Source organism: Somniosus microcephalus, chromosome 4 (assembly GCF_052327205.1).
Source record: "Somniosus microcephalus isolate GS21.2 chromosome 4, FLI_Smic_1.0, whole genome shotgun sequence".
Lineage (NCBI taxonomy): Eukaryota > Metazoa > Chordata > Chondrichthyes > Squaliformes > Somniosidae > Somniosus > Somniosus microcephalus.
The window spans coordinates 289,593,072-289,615,434 of record NC_140990.1 but is presented as its reverse complement, the minus strand read 5'-3'; the positions used below and the strand labels follow the sequence as shown (position 1 = coordinate 289,615,434).

The window sequence follows — 22,363 nt, the reverse complement described above, 5'->3', positions numbered from 1 at the left end:
TCTAACTACGTCCTGGTATCAGCCACCTCTCCTAGCAACTTGTTCCAGCTCTTGATTACCTACTATGTAAAGAATTATTTCCTGGTGAATGTCCTAACCTTGCCATTCACAACCCATCATCGTTATTGTATGGTATAAATTGCAAAATATTGCAAGCACTGTCGTTTTATTTTTCTTCATGTGGTTAGTAAGTAAAGAAACCATTCTGTGGGAAAAAAACATGCATTACGGAGTCGATTGCCACTGCAAAAAGTGAACTATCTCAGAATGGATGGAATAGGGAATGAAATCCTTGTACAAGTGGCTTCTTTACAAACTACATAGGATTGACAAGCCTAATTATACAGAACAGTAGTTTCCCTAGGATAAATAATTTGTATGGTCTACAGTATGCAAATATATACAATAGTACTGTCTAAAAATATTTTGATGTGTAATCTCAATTATTTTTGTTTGTTTCTTGTAGGAGAATTCCAACCAGCAAGGTTACTATACTGGGTTATGGCCTATTAACAACTGATGCACAGACTTTAGTAGATGCTCTTTACAATCAAAATTTCCAAGTTGTGATAGTTGATGAGTCCCACTACATAAAGTCACGCAATGCAGCACGAAGCACAATTTTGGTGCCTATTGTACAAAAAGCCATTAGGGCAGTCCTGTTGACTGGAACTCCTGCACTTGGTCGCCCTGAAGAGGTGAGCCTGTTAACCATTTTTGTGTCCTTTATAGAAGCATACCAGCTAACTGATCAAGGTCCACAGAAAACAAGCTTTCTCTGTGTAGTTCAAAACTAAAGTTGAAAATAGTTGGTGCATTATAATCACTGTTTCTTATCATTACCAGTAAAGTTCAGTCTAATTGCCAAACAATTGTATATACGTATACTGATACCAGACTTTTGGGGATTTCACCCCATGAATCCATCTGTTTATAGTTAAGTCCAATGGTGACTGAATAAGTCAAATTCAATTTTTGTTCTACTTTTAGCTGTGTTTTAACGATCTTATTCTGATTCCCTCCATTATCTGTGAAAACTGCAAGTCAATGGCCCTGATCATAAGGCTCCAACGTAGTCATAGAGTCATAGAGTTTTACAGCACAGAAAGAGGCCCTTCGGCCCATCGTGTCTGCGCCGCCCATCCATCCCTGTCCAGTCTAATCCCATTTTCCAGCATTTGGTCCATAGCCTTGTATGCAATGGCATTTCAAGTGCTCATCCAAATGCTTCTTGAATGTTGTGAGGGTTCCTGCCTCTACCACCCTTTTAGGCATTGAGTTCCACATTCCAACCACCCTCTGGGTGAAGAAGTTCCTCCTCAAATCCCCTCTAAATCTCCTGCCCCTTACCCTGAATCTATGCCCCCTTGTTATTGACCCCCCTACTAAGGGGAAAAGTTCCTCTTTATCTACCCTATCTATGCCCCTCATCATTTTGTACACCTCAATCAGGTCCCCCCTCAGCCTTCTTTGCTCCAAGGAAAACAACCCCAGCCTGTCCAGCCTCTCTTCATAGCTGAGGCGCTCCATCCCAGGTAACATCCTGGTGAACCTTCTCTGCACCCTCTCCAAAGCAATCACATCCTTCCTATAGTGAGGCGACCAGAACTGCACACAGTACTCCAGCTGTGGCCTCACCAGCGTTTTGTACAGCTCCATCATAACCTCCCTGCTCTTATATTCTATGCCTCGGCTAATGAAGGCAAGTATCCCATATGCCTTTTTAACCACCTTATCTACCTGTTCCGCTGCCTTCAGGGATCTATGTACATGTACACCAAGGTCCCTCTGACCCTCTGTACTTCCTAGGGTCCTACCACTCATTGTGTATTCCCTTGCCTTATTTGTAAGTCCAAAATGCATCACCTCGCACTTTTCAGGGTTAAATTCCATTTGCCACTTTTCCGCCCATCTGACCAACCCGTTTATATCGTCCTGTAGCCTGAGGCTTTCCTCCTCACAATTTACCACCCCACCAATTTTCGTGTCATCTGCGAACTTACTGATCGTACCTTTTACATTCTCATCCAAATCATTTATGTAGATCACAAACAACAAGGGACCCAGCACCGATCCCTGAGGTACCCCACTGGACACAGGCTTCCAGTCACAAAAGCAACCTTCGACCATCACCCTCTGCCTCCTGCCACTCAGCCAGTTGAGGATCCAACGCGCCAAGGCACCCTGGATCCCATGGGCTCTTACCTTCTTGACCAGTCTCCTATGCGGGACTTTGTCAAAAGCTTTACTGAAGTCCATGTAAACCACATCCACAGCATTTCCCTCATCCACCCCCCTAGTCACCCCCTCGAAAAATTCAATCAGATTTGTCAGACATGATTTACCCTTGACAAAGCCATGCTGACTATCCCCGATTAATCCTTGCCTCTCCAAGTGGAGACTAATTTTGTCCCTCAGAATTTTTTCCAATAATTTCCCTACCACAGATGTTAGGCTCACTGGCCTGTAATTCCCTGGTTTATCCCTGCTACCCTTCTTGAATGATGGTACTACGTTAGCTGTTCTCCAGTCCTCTGGTGCATCCCCTGTGGCCAGAGAGGTTCTGAAAATTTGTGTCAGAGCCCCTGCAATCTCCTCCTTTGCCTCCCACAGCAGCCTGGGATACATCTCGTCCGGGCCTGGGGATTTATCCACTTTTTGGCCTGCTAAAACCGCTAGCACCTCCTCCCTCTCGATGCTAATATGTTCAAGTATGTCACAGTCCCCTTGCCCGATTTCTATGTCTGCATCGTCTTTCTCCATAGTGAACACAGATGCAAAAAATTCATTTAAAACCCCGCCTACCTCATCTGGCTCTACACACAGATTGCCACTTTGGTCCCTAATGGGCCCTACCCTTTCCCTGGTTATCCTCTTGCCCTTAATATACTTATAAAACATCTTAGGATTTTCCTTTATTTTGCTCGCCAGTGTTATTTCATGGCCCCTCCTCGCCCTCCTAATTTCTTTTTTAAGTACGCCCCTGCAATTTTTATACTCCTCTAGGGCTTCTTCCGTCTTTAGTCTTTTGTAACTGCCAAAAGCCCCCCTTTTATTCTTAATGCATTTTTGTATATCCCTTGTCATCCAAGGTTCCCTTTGCTTGTTGGTCCCACCCTTGTCCTTTACAGGAACATGTTGGCGTTGTACTCTCTCTATTTCCCTTCTGAAAGTCTCCCACTGTTTTGATGTGGATTTTCCTATAAGTAGCTGCTCCCAGTCCACTTTGGCCAGATCCTGCCTTATCATATTAAAATCGGCCTTCCCCCAATTTAGAACCCTTATTTCCGGGCCGTCTTTGTCCTTTTCCATGACCACCTTAAATCTCACCGAATTATGGTCACTGTCGCCAAAATGCTCTCCTACTGACACTTCCACCACTTGCCCGGCTACATTCCCTAGAATTAGGTCCAGTACCGCCCCCTCTCTTGTAGGACTTTCTACATGTTGGCTCAAAAAGCTCTCCTGGATGCACTTTAAGAATTCTGCACCCTCTAAGCCTTTCACACTCTGACTATCCCAATTTATATTGGGGAAGTTGAAATCCCCCACTATTATTACCCTATTATTTTCGCACTTTTCTGAGATTTGCCTACATATCTGTTCCTCTATCTCCCCCTGACTGTTTGGGGGCCTATAGTACACTCCCAGCAAAGTGCTTGCCCCCTTTTTGTTTTTAAGTTCTACCCATATGGCCTCATTTGAGGAACCCGCTAATATATCATCCCCCCTTACAGCAGTAATTGACTCCTTAATTAATATTGCAACACCCCCTCCCCTTTTACACCCCCCTCTGTCTCGCCTGAAGATTCTATACCCCGGAATATTGAGCTGCCAGTCCTGACCCTCCCTCAACCATGTCTCCGTGATAGCAACAATATCGTACTCCCATGTGTTCAACAACAACTTCAGTTCATCCACCTTATTTGCAAGACTCCTTGCATTAAAATAAATGCCTTCCAGCCCTGCCAGATTCTCTTTTGCCTTCACATATTTGCTCTGCCTTCCCAGCTGACTTGTTTTTCCCTCTGTATTTGGTTGTAAATCACCCCCTACTATAGCTCCACTCTGTACCCCATCCCCCTGCCAAGTTAGTTTAAACCCCCCCCAGCAGTGCTAGCAAACCTCCCCGCAAGGATATTGGTTCCCCTCTGGTTCAGGTGTAAACCGTCCGACTTGTACAAGTCCCACCTTTTCCAGAAGCAGACCCAGTGATCCAGGAAACTAAAGCCCTCCCTCCTGCACCATCCCTTTAGCCACGCATTCATCTGTTCTATCTTCCTATTCCTATACTCACTAGCACGTGGCACCGGGAGTAATCCAGAGATTACAACCCTTGAGGTCCTGCTCCTTAATCCTTCACCTAGCTCCCTAAATTCTTGCTGCAGGACCTCATCCCTCTTTTTACCTATGTCGTTGGTACCAATGTGGACCACGACCACTGGCTGTTCACCCTCCCCCTCCAGAATGCCCTGCAGCCGCTCAGTGACATCCTTGACCCTGGCACCAGGGAGGCAACAAACCATCCTGGATTCTCGTCTACGGCCACAGAAAGGTGGCGTGCATGTTAGGCTCTCTGAATTGACTTTAGCAGCTCAGTACAATTTCTCCTAGCAGCTAGCAAGGCCAAATTCCTGAGACTGCTATTCGTATTTACCCATCGTGCACCTTTTTTTGAGACATAAATGAGGAGAAACAGTAAACTACTTTTTCAATGGTACCTAAAGGAAGAATGCTGTATCTCAAAGATAGAGTTTTATTTTTATAGGTATGTTGATTTAAAATATTGAATTTGCTGGCAAATGAAGATGTGTCATTTTGGGTCTTCTTTCCTTGGTTGCTCGAATGACACAGCTACAGGAGGGCTGCTCCATTTACTTCAGTGGTCGTGGTATTCAGACTAGCCAAGGAGCCAATTCATACCTGCCCAGCCTCAGGAAAGCATATTACTGGTTGGGTGTTGCTGTACATACACACACAGGTTTCTAGATCAATATTTGCTCTAGAAATGGTGTTCTTATCTGGAACACAGACACCACTTTCAATTGGAAATGTGTGTATAATTTGAGACAATGTGCTTTTTCCATGTGCACATGAAGTGAGAAGTATGATGGTCACAAAAGCGCAGCTTGTTCAGTCTGCACGCACTGTCTTCCTGAATTATAGTTTGAGATTTGTTGTGGGTGAAAGGTACACCAATTATGTAGAGCCAAGTACGGCTTCCATTTTTGGAGGTTAACAATCGATCAAATCTCCTTGTTAGTGAAGCTGAAGGCTGTGACTTGGGCATGGAAGAAATACCCATCTGCAGGCATGTGCAATACTACAATTATGGCTTAAGCCCTTCATCAAGTATATCCTGAAAATGGTTCGGGCTTGGTCACGACACCCTAGGGCAAACTGTTTCTCCCTTGTGCAATGTACTATTGAACAGGCACAGTATTATGACAGTAAGGGATTTTCTGCACAAAAAGTTTGGTATTAACCAGACATGCTTCAATAATGAGGAGTTGTAGCTATTGGAATATCAATTAATTTGGCAAGTTGCCAACTGAAGCCTGGCTGTCTGACAGGGAGATTAATTTGAGTTTCCATAATGATTACTAAGCTTGTAAATCTTGGTTTTAAGAGACAAATATGTGGTAAAGAGAACGTCCCTCCATCCCTCCCTCCCCAAAGTTCAAAGGAAAGGAGAGTGGGAAGACAAAATGGTTCTTCACACAACAAGATGATCAGGATATTATGCAGTTCTCCCCGTGTTTGCGTGGGTTTCCTCCGGGTGCTCCGGTTTCCTCCCACAGTCCAAAGATGTGCGGGTTAGGTTGATTGGCCATGAAAAAAAAATTGACCCTTAGTGCTAGGGGGGATTAAATACGTGGGGTTACGGGGATTGGGCTTGGGTGGGATGGCTGTCGGTGTAGGGACCGGGTGCTAGGGTTTGGATGATCAGCCATGATCTCGTTGAATGGCGGAGCAGGCTCGAAGGGCCGAATGGCCTACTCCTGCTCCTATCTTCTATGTTTCTATGTAAAACTGGTGTAGCAGTTTGTTCTCGCTGAAAGAAAACACATTTGCATGAGGAGTTCACCATCCATCAGAAATCATGGAGACTGTTCTGATTCTCTGAAGAGATTATTTGTGAAACTGGATCATGATTTTGCTAAGGATATCTAGCACTACGTTCGCTGTGCCCTCTAAATGTTCGGCTGTCAGTATTACCTTATCATAATACTGTTGAAAATTGAATGTGCATAATCATAAAAGAAATACCGACATACCTATTGGCAATGAAACCAGGCATTGCATCAGGTCAAAAGTTGGGCACTCCCAGCCGAGTCAGCCCTGCAAATTCCTTCTCTCCTCTATTTGGAGATCGGTGCCAAGTTGGAAGAGCTCATCTTCATAGTGAGGGCATCTTCCATCATGTAGTGAAGTGGGACAGCTCTAGTAACCCAAACTGGTCATCCATACAGTGCCATGGGCCATCAGCAGAAGCAAAATTGTACACAATGTATATATCCTCTTGGCCTGGCACATCCCTCACTGATGCTGCCTGGAAATCCCTTTGTTTGTTCATGTGCTCTAATCTTTTTACAGATTTTACTTGCTTTAAAGGAGATCTTGCCAGTTTCTATGTGGAAATGTCTTTTTTTTGTAAAACTGGTATTCGGTACTGATCCACGTCTGACGGTATTTTACACAGTGGCATCGATTCTCATTCTGATTTAGAGTCTTTAAGGGGTACAGGAAACAAAAACATCCCCATGAGTAAATTGGATCTATATCCAAATTATTTTAAGGAAAAACTTCATTCAGTTCACATCTTAATTTTTATTCCTCCACAAATCCATTAGCCTCCAGTTTCCTTCAGTTGGGAAATGGACATAAATTTGTAGCTAGTTTGCCTGCGTTGACCCAGATTTCTGCCAGATAAGACTATTCAGTCTGATTTTTGTACCATTCAGATGTGTTTGCTAAGTGACTGATTACTTATCAGAATCAAAACACTGATACGAACAAACAATGATGGACAGGTAAAGAACATTTGGCCCATCCAGCCTGTCCCACACAGCCTTCGGTATCACACTATATACACTCCCCACCCCAGCCAAAACCATGTGATCTCCTGGGAGAGACGAAAAACCAGATGAAAACCCAGGCCAATTTGGGCAAAAAAAAGTCTGGGACATTCGTCTCCGACCCATCTAGGCGATTAAAACTGGTCCAGGCAGTCACTCTGGCCTAGAAATCCCTGAAGTACCTACCTTTTGTAAGAGGTGATGTCCGCCTCAACCAGAAACAGGTCCAGCTCTCGCTTGAAGGAATTCAGCGAATCGGCATCCACCGCACAAAACGGCAGCCTCTTCCATTGGTCCACTGTTCTCGCGACCACCAGACGTCCCAAAGCGCTTTACAGCCAATGAAGTACTTTTTGAAGTGTCGTCGTTGTTGTAATGTAGGAAACGCAGCAGCCAATTTGCACCCAGCAAGCTCCCATAAACAGCAGTTATGATAATGACCTGATGAACTGTTTTTTTTTTAGTGATGTTGATTGAGGGATAAAAATTGGCCAGGACACCAGGGATAACTCCCCTGCTCTACTTCGAAATAGTGCCATGGGATCTTTTACGTCCACCTGAGAGAGCAGACGGGGCCTCGGTTTAACATCCCATCCGAAAGACAGTGCAGCACTCCCTTAATACTGCACTGGAGTGTCGGCCTAGATTTTTGTGCACAAGTCTCTGAATTGGGACTTGAACCCACAACCTTCTGACGCAGAAGCCATGTTGGATGTCCCTCTCTATCCAAGCACTCATATATTGCATCCCGAATGATCTCCATGAGCATCTTTCCTATTACTGATGTCAAACTAATGAGCCTATAGTTACCCGGGTCTATCTTGCCAGCTTTTTTAAAGATGGGGACTACATTAACCTCCTTCCAGTCTACGGGAACCATCCCAGTGTGCAGTGAGCTATTAAAAATACAGGCAAGGGGCTCACACAGCATGTGTCCCATCTCCCTGAGGACCCTTGGGTGGATATCATCCGGCCTGGCTGTTCTATTTATTTTCAAGTTCTTCATTCTTTTTAAAATAATATGTTCATCTAATTTCATACTAGTTTTATTATTAAAATCATTCAATTCTAATAGCCGAGCACCATCTTCAAGGGTGAAGACCGATGCAAAATACTCATTTAATAATTTTGCCATACCCAGTGAGTCCTTCGTAACCTGTCTTTGAACATCCATCAATGGCCCAATACAATTTCTGACTCTTCACATAACTGAAAAAGCCTGTCCTATTACTTCCACAAATGTCCACGATCCTCTTTTCCATTAGCCTTTTAGCTGATCTAATAGCAGCCTTTGTTTTCTTTAGAGGTTCCTTGTATTCAGCTCTGTTTAATTGAGTATTAGATGCCTTTAATTTATCATAGAATCATACAGCACAGAAGGAGGCCAAGGTAACTTATGTTACTCAGATACAGAAGTTTATATTCATTTTTTTCCCGTTTATTTTATTTGAATATTTCCACAGCTTTTCATGCAGATTAATGCATTGTATCCAAGAAAATTTGGAACATGGACCGACTATGCCAAGAAGTATTGCAATGCTCATCTGAGGTAAGAAAAGTAATTGGGCTCACCACCACTTTCTCAAGGGCAATTAGGGATGGGTAATAAATGGTGGCCTCGCCAGCGGTGCCCACATCCCAGGAACGAATAAAAAAAAAACATATTTTATGCTAATAGTCTGTTAGTGCTTGATAGCCAGTAATGAATTGAGATAAAAACAGAAAATGCTGGAAATACTCAGCAGGTCAGGCGGCATCTGTGGAGAGAGAAACATCAGGTCGATGACCTTTTATCAGAATGAATTGAGACTTTGTCTCCATGGTAAAGTAGATAATTAACTTATCAGTAAATGAACTGGTATGTAGACACATTCAGTGCAATGTAGTCATTCAAACTCAATTCTGAAGAAGGCAGCTCATATTGTGATAAAAAAAATAGTTTGACGTATTGCTACTGTAGATTTTAGCTAATTAGCTGAATCACATGCAAGATGTTTGATATCTGTCATCCAAAGTGAACTTGGACTAGCATGTTTGAGAGAATACTTCGATTTTTTTTCTTTTCAGTAATCAATAATATGTTGGATTCCAAAGGTTGGTTGGTTGCAGTTCCAGCTCGGAGTCACTTTCCTAAAATTTTGCCTGCAACTTTTCAATGGCTCTTCAAGTGAAGTTTTGGTAGCTAGACTGTTACGCAAACAGGAGGAAAGATGTAATACTGTTGAAAGTGGAATGTACATATCGGTCTGTATTTGTAAATAAAATGTCTAAGTGTGTTTGCAGGGTAAAAATGAGAAAATGTTTTAAGGTATTTCAACTGGCATATAATAACAGGTATTTTGGCAAAAGAGCTCAGTGGGATTGCAAAGGAGCCTCCAATTTAGATGAACTTCACCAACGTCTGAGTAACATAATGATCCGACGAATGAAGGATGAAGTTCTGACCCAGCTACCTCCTAAAATTCGACAGCAAATTCCATTTGATTTGTCAAAGGAAGCTGCTAAGGTGAGGGTTTTATATAATGGTAGTCTTACGTGAATTTCTAGTTTGCGGATAAATTGTTAACTTTTCCAGCTAACGTTTAGAAAGCCTGACATTTTTCTTGCTCTGATTCCAAGCATCTAGTATATTGCTAGTATGTCAGACCTCTTGGGACTGATGCTGTACTTAGTTGCTAAGTAACCTCATGTATTTTTCTGACATCATGGATTTAAAGATGCTCAACTAGATAGAAATTTTAAAATTGAAAATATTAAAAATTATTTTTGTTTCAGTGTTAAGAATCTGGATTTTTTAAAATATCAACAGCATTTTAAGATGTAAAAATATTAATTTCCTTTTAGATCTGTGTGTGTGTGTCTTGAGAAAGAGCATCTCGCTCTGCCAGCCCTTGCACCAGCTTTATCTCTGCTCAAGCCCCCGCTCCTCCCTAATCGTGCCTTCTGCTGCAACTCCCTCTGTGATTTACCCTACAGTTCCTGGGTGACGTTCTGCGTCGGAAAAAAAATGGTGTATCCAACACACAGCGTCACTCCCCAGCTTATGCGCAGTGCTGCAGCAGATCAATTTGTGTATCGTAATTATGATTAGACATTTTTTATGGGTAGAATGGATTTAGTATTTTCTGAAGTCAGACGGTGGATTTCATTGTGCTTTACAAATAATATTCTGGACAATAAATATTGAGACGAGTTGGCCAAATTATTCAAAATGCAATAACAAAAAACAGCAATTGAGTCAGTTGAACATTCATAAATTACACACAATCTCTACAACTTTGCAGTATGTCAAAGACTTTAATAAGTCTGTGAAAAGCATGCATCTTTAATTGTAATGTGGTCTGCCTTCATTTCTTTTAATATTGCAGACCTAAAAGAGATTTCATATTACTACGTCTCTGACTTGCCAACTTTGCAAAAAAAAAATCTAATTTTGTAACCTGTTTAAAATAATGTACACTAACATTGAAACTTGCCTATGTTGTTACATTCAGCTGTTGTGTGTAGAATATTTGACTTATTTTGTCTTTTAGGGTAGATATAATATAAAACACCAAAGTAGGCAAAATTATAACAGTAAATAACTCTTTAAATAGCTCGTCTCCAAAATATCTTCATTAGATCTATTATTAGGATTGCATACAAACCTGTTTGTTTTGATGCATCAGGTGAAGACTGCCCTAAATTCACGTTCTGTGACACAAATGTAATTACTGCTGTGCGATTCCTGGCATTCTAACTTTCTAAATATTTAACAATTTCTCCTTCAAACATTCTTGGTCCTTGATTTATAACACCAGAGTAAAGAATTTCCATCTTCGCCCCCAGCCTGTCATAAGCTTCTATAATTGAACAGAGCATGTGACTGACCTACCCAGCATTGACGTTTTTGCAGGAACAATCTTGTATCACTGGGAATTTTCCTGCTCTTGTTCCTCCACTCTTTTACAGGATGAAACTGGGGCATGCATCACAGATCCATTAATTGCTCTGCCCTTTTTCGTTCAAAAGACTGTTCTTTCTGCCCACGTAGGAAATGAATGGCAGCATTGAGGAGTGGGAGAAATTAATGAGAGAGCTACATTCGAGTTCTGCAGAGACCAATAACCCCTTTGTACAAGTCATGGGGCTCATCACTCGCATGTATAAACAAACTGCTATTGCAAAGGTAGATGCACTATCAGTTAATTTTACCACAGCAGTTTGTCAATTTCAACATAAATGAATATAAATTTTTGCTACATTAGGTATCATTCTAGTGCTATATTGTGTTGCCCCAATTTCCAACAAAAAAAAATCAGAATATTTGAGCCTTGTTTTCTTACATTTGAGGTTGATTGCAACATGGCCTTTCGGACCTAATTCTCTTAACCTTTTTATTCCATTGTGCCTATGTTCACAAATTTGCTCAACGATCCAAAATAACAAAAGAATTTTTTTTTTTTTTGTCACAGTATTGCTACATTATTTTTAAAATATTCATGGCCCATTTCTGTCCTAATCTCCTCCTATCAGGAGGGCAAGACAGTTCATCCCACATTAATTGCCATGGCTACTGTTAGTGCCACTTGTCAGTGTGCTGGAATGTGCAATTTTGCAGTGCAAGGAAGTGCCTTGACCAATTTTTCTTTCCTCTTTCACTTCGTTAAACCTGCCAGATCTCCCACTAGGGGAAACCTGAGTGCGAATGGCAGTATAGACTGAGATTTAAACTCATGCCAAAAAGAAAATACTGCAGATGCTGGAAATCTGAAATAAAAACAAAATGCTGGAGATACTCAGCAGGTCAGGCAGCATCTGTGAAGAGAGAAACCGAGTTAACGTTTCAGGTCGATGACCTTTCGTCAGAACTGGAATAAAAGCAGGAAATGGAACAGATTTTTAAGCAAGTGTAGGAGCTCCAGCATTTTCTGTGTTTATTTTAAACTCATGCCCCTTGGTTGAAAAAGAACTTGCATTTCTATACCACCTTTCACATCCTCTGTGCATCCCAAAGCAAATGCAGGCAATTAATTATTTTTGAAGTCACTGTTTTGTAAGCAAATATGGCTGCCAACTTGCATACATCAAGCTCCCACAAACAGCAATGAGATAAATGAGCCGATAATCTGTTTTTGGTGGTGCTAGTTGAGGATAAATGTTGAGCAGGATGCTTCAAATAATGCCGTGGGATTCTTTATGTCCACTTGAACAGGCAGACGGAGCACGATTTAATGTGTCATACAAAATACAGCTTCTCTCGCAATGTAGCACTCCCTCAGTATTGCACTAAAGTGTCAACCTAGATTATATGCTCAAGGCCTGGAATGGGACTTCATAGAATCATACAGAACAGAAGGGGGCCATTTAGCCTATTGTGTCTGTGCTGGCTCTTTGAAAGAGCAATCCAATTAGTTCCACTCGCCTGCTCTTTCCCCATAGCCCTGCACATTTTTCCTTTTCAAGTATTTATCCAATTCCCTTTTGAAAGTTACTATTGAATCTGCTTCCACCACCCTTTCAGGCAGCTCATTCCTGATCTTAACAACTCACTGCGTAAAAAAGATTCTCCTGACCTCCCCTCTGATTTCACACAATCATTTTTGGGAGAAATATACAATGTTTACTTCTTTATCCCAGACTATAAAATAAAGTTTCATAATCCCAACATTTTATCAACTGTATTGCCAGTTATTAAAGCGTCAGAGTGCAGAGATATTTTTAATGCCATGTAGTTAATACAGCTTTAAAAAGTTAACTAACCAACATTGCCAGTTTAGGAATAGATTGCTGTTAAAATTGGTGCAATTTCAGAAGCATTTCAATTAAGTAATCATTAGTAACATAGTTCATTATTGAACTGTTTAATTAGGTGTAAGAGTAAATAAATGTCCAGATTGTATTGGTGGTTATTTTATTGTTTGCCGTACATTAAGGATTTTAAAATGGATCTCATCATTGTGCTGTGTTTTTATGATATGATTTAAGTTCTACTTTGTGATAGGTAATATTTTATAATTGTAAGAAAAATATATTTACAGTACATCAGTGTCATGGGTATTTTATTTATGAATTGCCATCAATATTTGAAATGTTATTTTGACTAAAATCACAAGGTATTCAAACCAAATATTTGGTTCAAACCCGCAGCACCATTGAGATTCTTTGTAGGTTAATTTATGCTATGGAATCTAAAACACTTCTTCATCTCCACCCAATTCTGATTATGAATCAGCCAGCTGTGTGTGAAATGTTGATCTAAATGTTTTGTTTCATTAATTGACATCTTTAACATCTAATTGTGTAAACAGTTGCTAGCCCTGTGTAGAATTAGCAAAGTTGGTTAATATATCCTAGCACTAAACACTTCATTAATTATTGTAATATCAATCTGTATGACATAAATGAGCGGAAAGCTTACATATGTGATTCTGCTTTAGGCAGGAGCAGTGAAGGACTACATTAAAATGATGCTGCACAATGAGAAATTGAAGTTCTTAGTTTTTGCTCATCATTTAACCATGTTGCAGGCTTGCACAGAGGCTGCGGTAGAAAGTAAGGTACTGTACGTTTTAAACCATTTTCACCTTTATTATCAACATTAATTTCACTACTGGTGCAGACACTGATGAATACTGGGTCACTATACTCCATGATCCAGTTTAGTAACCCTTATTAGGTAAAGAAAGAAATTGCATTTATATAGTATCTTTCATGACCTTGGGATGCCTCAAAGTGCTTAATAACTAGCGAATCTCCCATTGTGCTATTCATCGGTAGTCTAGGGTGCAGTTGTGATATTTAGTTGCTAACCTGGCTTGTCCCAGGGCAAATCCAGATAATTGTAGCTGCTTATAAATGACTGAAGTAAATCAGAGGGCAATTGTAGATGCTTCTAAATCTCGGGCACCAGATGGGTCACTGGCTTTCTTTTTAAGAGATCATTTTACATGTCACAAGGATGACACTTTACACGTGCTAAGCATAAGACTATATCCATGAGAGATGGGTTTACCTGTGCTTGGTTGAAGATTATGTATGAGAGATTGGTTTACATAAGCCAGATGCAAGACTATATAAGAGAGCTGGGTTTACTTGGTGCTGTTTCCAAAGTCACAACAACTTGTATAGGACCGTAGGAACAGGAGTAGGCTATTTAGCCCCTCAAGCCTGTTCCGCCATTCATTGGGATCATGGCTGATCTGTGACCTAACTCCATATACAGGAAACTTTGTGCTATCCGGCACCGACGGGACCGAGTTACTGCCGGACAAACCAGCGCTAATGTGGAAACATACGGAGATTTTGAGCTCCGTACCTGGCAACAAACCCTGTGCTTCTAAACAGTCGGCCGTACCTTGCAAGCATCTCTGTAGCTTAGCAACAGCTTCAGCGAGACCTTGCAGAGCCTGACTGGTTGGAAAAAAAAAGCAACGAAAAGAAAAAAAACCTAACGAAACGGCTCCTGATTTTTGCCGGTGGCTCGAGCATTCCGGACAGTTAACCTCCGGATAAACCAAAGTTTCCTGTACCCGCCTTTGCCCTATATCCCTTACTACCTTTGGTTAACAGAAATCTGTCAATCTCAGATTTTAAATTAACAATTGACCCAGAATCAACTACCATTTGCGGAAGAGTTTCCCGAACTTCTACCACCCTTTGCATATAGGAGTGTTTCCTAACTTCACTCTTAAAAGGCCTGGCTCTAAATTTTAGGCTATGTCCCCTACAACAACAGCTTGTATTTATATAGCGCCTTTAACGTAGTAAAACGTCCCAAGATGCTTCACAGGAGCATTATCAAACAAAATTTGACACCGAGCCACATAAGGAGATATAGATTAGATCAAAGAGGTAGGTTTTAAGGAGTGTTTTAAAGTAGGAAAGCGAGGCAGAGGCTTAGGGAGGGAATTCCAGAGCGGAGGGCCTCAGCAGCTGAAGGCACGGCCACCAATGGTGGAAAAACTGGGCATGCACAAGTGGCCAGAATTAGAGGAGTGCAGATATCTCGGAGGGTTGTGGGGCTGGAGAAGGTTAGAGAGATAGGCAGGGGTGAGGTCATGGAGGGATTTGAAAACAAGGATGAAAATTTTGAAATCGAGGCATTGCCTAACCAGGAGTCAATGTAGGTCAGCGAGCACAGGGGTGATGGGTGAACGGAACTTGGTGCGAGTTAGAATACGGGCAGCAGAGTTTTGGATTACCTTAAATTTATGAAGGGTGGCCAGGCCTGTGTTGGAATAGTCAAGTCTAGTGGTCACAAAGGCACGGATGAAGGTTTCAGCAGCAGATGAGCAGAGGCAGATACGGGCGATTTTACGTAGGTGGAAATAGGCGTTTAGTGATGCCATGGATATATGGTCAGAAGCTCATCTTGGGATCAAGTACAACACCAAGTTTGCAAACGGTCTGGTTCAGCCTCGGACAGTTGCCAAGGGAGGGATGGAGTCGGTGGCTAGGGAACGGAGTTTGTGGCGGGTCCAAAGACAATGGCTTCAGTCTTTCCAATATTTAGTTGGAGGAAATTTCTGCTCATCCAGTACTGGATGTCGCAAAAGCGGTGTGACAATTTAGAGACAGTGGCGGGGTCCAGAGAGGTGATGGTGAGCATTGGGTTGACTTAGAATGATTATAGATCTCAGACTGTTAATGTGGCAAGTAATAGTTCAGGCTCAAATCTTTTAGCATCCTATCTAACAGTTATTTTGCTACTCAGTTTTCATTGCATAACTATGAAATGTCATGTAACATCTTAGATTTATTTTTTAGGCACGGTACATAAGAATAGATGGTAGTGTTCCATCATCAGAAAGGATTCATCTTGTCCATCAGTTTCAGAATGATCCAGAGACACGAGTTGCAATCCTCAGCATCAAGGCTGCTGGACAGGTATTCCAATTATAATGAAAAGACTGTAGATGTTTTATTGAGATATGTGGACCTTTATTAAGCAAAAAAAAGTATTTAAGTGCTGTTGGATATTATTTAGAAAGTTTGTGTTACTGTTGGTCTTAAAGGCTTTAATTTTTCTTCGGTTCACTTCTATGTTTTGCTCATTTCTCAAGAAAATACTAGATTAGATCACAGAATCATAGAAATTTACAGCACGGAAGGAGGCCATTCAGCTCATTGTGCCTGCGGCGGCCGAAAAAGAGCTACCCAACCTAATCCCATTTTCCAGCTCTTGGTCCGTAGTCTTGTAGGTTATGGCACAAGTGCCTATCCAAGTACTTTTTAAATGTGATGAGGGTTTCTGCCTCTACTACCCTTTCAGGCAGCGAGTTCCAGATCCCCACCACCCTCTGGGTGAAAAAAGTTCTCCAACTCCCCTCCAATTCTTCTACCAATTACTTTAAATCTATGCCCCCCTGGTTATTGACCTCTCTGCTAAGGGAAATAGGTCCTTCCTGTCCGCTCTATCTAGGCCCCCTCCTAATTTTATACACCCGAATCAAGTTTCTCCTCCGCCTCCTCCGTTCCAAAGAAAACCACCCCAGCCTGTCCAATCTTTCCTCATAGCTAAAATTCTCCAGTCCTGGCAACATCCTCGTAAATCTCCTCTGTAACCTCTCTAGTGCAATCACAACCTTCCTGTAATGTGGTAACCAGAACTGTCACAGCACTCTAGCTGTGACCTAACCAGTGTTTTATACAGTTCAAGCATAACCTCCCTGCTCTTATATTCTATACCTCAGCTAATAAAGGAAAGTATCCTGTATGCCTTCTTAACCACCTTATCTACCTGTCCTGCTACCTTCAGGGATCTGTGGACATGCACGCCAAGGTCTCTGTTCCTCTACGCTACTCAGTATCCTACCATTTATTGTGTATTCCCTTGCCTTGTTAGCCCTCCCCAAATGTATTCCCTCACACTTCTTCAGATTGAATTCCATTTGCTACTTTTCTGGCCATCTGACCAGTCCATTGATATCTTCTTGCAATCTACAGCTTTCTTCCTCATTATCAACCACACGGCCAATTTTTGTAACATTTGCAAAATACTTAATCATGCCCCTACATTGAAATCAAAATCAATGAAATATACCACAAAAAGCAGGGGACCTAGTACTGAGCCCTGCGGAACCCCACTGGAAACAGCCTTCCAGCCACAAAACGCCCATCGACCATTACCCTTTGCTTCCTGCCACTGAACCGATTTTGTATCCAACTTGACACTTTCCCTTGAATCCCATGGGCTTTTACTTTTCTGACCAGTCTGCCATGTGGAACCTTGTCAAAAGCTTTGCTAAAATTCACGTAGACTACATCAAACACACTATCCTCATCGACCCTCCTTGTTACCGCCTCAAAAAATTCAATCACTACCTTCCCTTAACAAATCCATGCTGACTGTCCTTGATTAATCCATGTTTTTCTAAATGACGATTAATACTGTCCCTCAGAATTTGCCCACCACCGAGGTTAGGCTGACTGGCCTGTAATTACTCGGTCTATCCCTTTCGCCCTTTTTAAACAATGGTACAATGTTAGCAGTCCTCCGGCACCACACCTGTAACTGGAGAGGATTGGAAAATGATGGTCAGAGCCTTGCTATTTCCTCTCTTGCTTCTTTTAACAGCCTGGGATACATTTCATCCAGGCCTGGCGATTTATCTACTTTCAAAGATGCTCAACCCCTTAATACTTCCTCTCACTATATTTACCTCACCTAATATTTCACACTCCTCCTCCTTAACTACAATGTCTGCATCGTCCTTTTTGTGAAGACGGACGCAAAGTATTCATTAAGAACTATACCCACATCTTCCACCTCCACACACAGGTTATCTTTTTGGTTTCTAATGGGCCCTACTCTTTCCTTCGTTATCCTCTTGCTCTTTATGTATTTATAAAACATCTTTAGGTTTTCTTTGATGTTACTTGCCAATATTTTTTCATGTCTTCTCTTTGCTTTCCTAATTTCCTTTTTAATTTCACCCCTGCACTTTCCTATACTCCTCTAGGCTTTCTGCAGTATTTAGCTCTTGGTATCTGACATAAGCTTCCCTTTTTTGCCTTATCTTACCCTCTGTGCCCCTTGACACCCAGGGGACTCTAGATTGAGTCCCACCATTTTTCTTTGTGGGAACATATTTGCGCTGAACCCTCACTATCTCCTCCTTGAATGCCTCCCACTGCTCTGACACTGATTTACCTCCAAGTAGCTGTTTCCAGCCCACTTTTGCTAAACCACATCTCAGCTTAATAAAATTGGCCTTTTCCCCAGTTAAGAACTTTTACTCCTGGTCTATCTTTGTCCTTTTCCATAACTGCACTAAATCTAACTGAATTGTGATCACTACCACCAAAATAGTCTCCTACTGATACAGCAGATAAAGCAGCTTTTTCAGTTTCATTCATTTTATGTCCTTTTTACATGTTCTTGTTTTTTTTTTATTCATTCATTGGATGTGGGTGTCGCTGGCTAGGCCAGCATTTATTGCCCATCCCTAATTGCTCTCAAGAAGGTGGCGCTGAGCCACCTTCTTGAACCGCTGCAGTCCTTGCGGTGAAGGTACTCCCACAGTGGTGTTAGGTTGAAAGGGAGTTCCAGGATTTTGACCCAGCGACAATGAAGGAACATGGATATATTTCCAAGTCAGGATGGTGTGTGACTTGGAGGGGAACTTGGAGGTGGTGGTGCTCCCATGCGGCTGCTGCCCTTGTCCTTCTAGGTGGTAGAGGTCGCGGATTTGGGAGATGCTGCCGAAGAAGCCTTGCCAAGTTGCTGCAGTGCATCTTGTAGATAGTATACACTGCAGCCACGGTGCGCCGGTGGTGGAGGGAGTGAATGTTTAAGGTGGTGGTTGGGGTGCCAATCAATCAGAATTCAACTTAGTGCAGAATCACGGGTAATAACCAACATCCTGCATGTTTTGTGCAACCCTGTGCATTAATTAATACTTATAAACTAGTTGCAATGATTCCACTCAAATCTGGTTGTACTAAATTGGAATATTACCGGGTCTTAAAGTATGTAAGCCACTAGTATGTTCTCTTACCTAATTTTATTGTCAAAATCTTAAGGCTCTATAATTCAGTGATTATTCAGGATCTTTAATTGTTGACCAATGTGATTTTTTTACACAAGATCAAGCCTAAATACAGTAACTGTTGCCCTTTTCACAATTCTCACAGGGTTTAACATTTACAGCTGCTACGCATGTTGTCTTTGCTGAATTGTACTGGGATCCTGGTCACTTATTGCAGGCTGAAGATCGAGCTCACCGTATAGGACAGTGCAGCTCGGTTCACATTCATTACCTCATCGCCAAAGGAACACTGGATTCACTCATGTGGAGCATGTTAAAACGCAAGGTACAGTTTCACTGATGAATACTTATGTGAGTGTTCACATAGCATGCAGGTACAGCAAGCAATTAGGAAGGCAAATGGCATGTTGGCCTTTATTGCAAGGGGTTTGGAGTACAAGCGTAAGGAAGTCTTGCTACAATTGTACTTCTTCTTAGGCAGTCCCTCGGAACCGAGGATGATTTGCTTCCACATTAAAAATGAATTCGCAGGTGACTGTTGAGTACAGGGCTCTGGTGAGACCACACCCAGAGTACTGTGCACAGTTTTGGTCTCCTTATCTGAGAAAGGACATACATGCCTTAGAGGCAGTGCAACGAAGGTTCACTAGATTGATCCCTGGGATGAGAGGGTTGTCCTATGAGGAGAGATTGAGTGGATTGGGCCTATACTCTCTGGAGTTTAGAAGAATGAGAGGTGATCTCATTGAAACATGTAAGATTCTGAGGGGGCTTGACCAGGTAGATGCTGAGAGGTTGTTTCCCCTGGCTGGAGAGTCTGGAACTAAGGGGCATAGTCTCAGGATAAGGGATCGTCCATTTAAGACTGAGATGAGGAGGAATTTCTTCACTCAGAGGGTTGTGAATCTTTGGAATTCTCTACCCCAAAGGGCTTTGGATGCACAATTGTTGAGTACATTCAAGGCTGAGATAGATAGATATTTGGATTGTAGGGGAATCAAGGGATATGGGGGTCGGGCGGGAAAGTGGAGTTGAGGCCGAAGATCAACCATGCTTTTATTGAATGGTGGAGCAGGCTCAAGGGGCAGGATGGACTACTCCTGCTCCTAGTTCCTATATTCTTATAATAGTCATACAGCACAGAAGGAGGCCATTGAGCCCATCGTTCCTGGGCTGGGTCTTTGAAAGAGCAACCAATTAGTCTCACTCCCCTGCTCTTTCCCCATGGCCCTGCAAATTTTTCTTTTTCAAATTTATATCTAATTCATTTTGAAAGTTACTATTGAATCTGCTTCCACCACTCTTCTAGGCAGTGCATTCCAGATCATCATAACTCACTGCGTTAAAAAAAATTCTCATCTGGTTCTTTTGCCAATTATCTTAAATCTGTGTCCTCTGGCTACTGACTCTCCTGCCAGTGGAAGCAATTTCTCCTTAATAACTTTGAACACTTCTATTAAATCTCCTCTTAACCTTCTCTGCCTTAAGGAGAACAGTCCCAGTTTCTCTCATCTCTCCATATAACTGAAGTCCCTCATCCCTGGTACCATTTTTGTAAATCTCCTCTGCACCCTCTCCAAGGCTTCGACGTCCTTCCTAAAGTACGGTGCCCAGAATTGAACACCATAACTGTGGCCTAACTAGTGATTTATAAAGATTTAGCATAACCTCCTATGGGGGTGATTTTGCCAGCCCTGGGGAGGCGGGTATGGAAGTGGGACTGCCAGGGAAATGGCAGAATCTGGGGGCGGGTGCCAAACCCACCCCCAACCTGCCTCCATGCCATCTTCCCAGCAGGCGGGTTCATAGAATCATAGAAAGTTACAGCACGGAAGGAGGCCATTTTGGCCCATTGTGTCCGCGCCGGCCAACAAAGAGCTATCCAGCCTAATCCCACTTCCCAGCTCTTGGTCCGTAGCCCTGCAGGTTACAGCATCCCAAGTGCACATCCAAGTACTTTTTAAATGTGGTTAGGGTTCCTGCCTCTACCACCCTTTCAGGCAGCGAGTTCCAGACCCCCACAACCCTGTGGGTGAAGAAATTTCCCCTCTAAACCTTCCCCCAATTACTTTAAATCTGTGCCCTCTGTTTTTTGACCCCTCTGCTAAGGGAAATGGGTCCTTTCTATCTACTTTATCTATGCCCCTCATAATTTTATACACCTCAATAAGGTCTCCCCTCAGCCTCCTCTGTTCCAAGGAAAACAGACCCAGCCTATCCAGTCTTTCCTCATAGCTAAGATTCTCTACTCCCAGCAACATCCTTGTAAATCTCCTCTGTACCCTCTCTAGTGCAATCATATCTTTCCTGTAATGTGGTGACCAGAACTGCACGCAGTACTCTAGCTGAGGCCTAATTAGTAGTGTTTCATACAGTTGAAGCATAACCCCCCTGCTCTTGTATTCTATGCCACGGGTAATAAAGGCAAACATTCTGTATGCCTTCTTAACCACCTTATCTACTTGGCCTGCTACCTTCAGGGATCTGTGGACATGCACTCCAAGGTCCCTTTGTTCCTCTACACTACTCAGTGTGTAGAAGTGCCTTACTTCTTAGCTCTGGGTAATGACTCAATACACTCTTGGATTCGTCAGACGGACAGGCCTTTTATTTCTCTTGCAAGGGGAATCAGCACCTCTACTCAAGGGGTGAGGCTAATATTCCAATGATACAGCGTAAGCGTTCCATATTTATACAGTGTAACAAACAAGTTTGATTGACATTCCTTTGTTCCTCTATCAGGATACATTTTAGATTAATCATCAGGTATTAATGACATATTGACAGAAGGATCCTGGACACATAAGTCAACCGTTAATCTATAACAGGGCATGAATCGTGTAACCGGAGGTCCTCTTTAATCTTATACAGTGTATTGGGAGGGTAGGTTTGCTTACGGTCGCAAGTTGTCAGGTCACTGGTTACTTCAAAGGAACCCATTGTTTCACTTCTACATTCTCATTAGGTGGGCAGACATCTGTTCTTGGCTGTAATCCAAGTACGTGCAATAGCTCTAGTTACACATCGACTCTTGACCGGTGTCAAGTCTGAAAACTTTTACCCAGCAAGCACCTGAAATTAACCCCTTACAATATGTAGATTTCCTCATTCCCCCCCTTTTGTCCTTTCTAAGGACAATCTATTTCGCTAAGTTTAAGAAATTCTACATCAAAGGTCTCACCCTTAATATCCTCATATTCAGACATCATTGGTACTGGAGGAGTTGACGTCAATAAGGAAAGAACTTTTGTACACAATAATTTTAAACAACCAATCAATAAACTAATTAGAATTATTAACATCACAATTGCA

At 42.2% G+C, this 22,363-nt stretch overlaps 1 protein-coding gene across 5 annotated transcripts in view; it reads left to right on the top strand.

Moving 5' to 3' along the window:
* The window catches only part of zranb3 (zinc finger, RAN-binding domain containing 3), a 152,976-nt gene that overhangs the window by 47,787 nt on the left and 82,826 nt on the right, over nt 1–22,363 (top strand). For 3 of the 5 annotated variants that reach the window (XM_085986606.1, XM_085986605.1, XM_085986607.1), the window contains 7 exons: nt 467–698; nt 8,543–8,628; nt 9,414–9,585; nt 11,113–11,247; nt 13,499–13,618; nt 15,828–15,947; nt 19,197–19,376. In XM_085986606.1, coding sequence (XP_085842732.1) covers nt 467–698; nt 8,543–8,628; nt 9,414–9,585; nt 11,113–11,247; nt 13,499–13,618; nt 15,828–15,947; nt 19,197–19,376 — 1,045 coding nt within the window. The remainder of the gene's footprint in view (nt 1–466; nt 699–8,542; nt 8,629–9,413; nt 9,586–11,112; nt 11,248–13,498; nt 13,619–15,827; nt 15,948–19,196; nt 19,377–22,363) is intronic. The other 2 variants (XM_085986608.1, XM_085986609.1) reach the window with 2 other exon arrangements.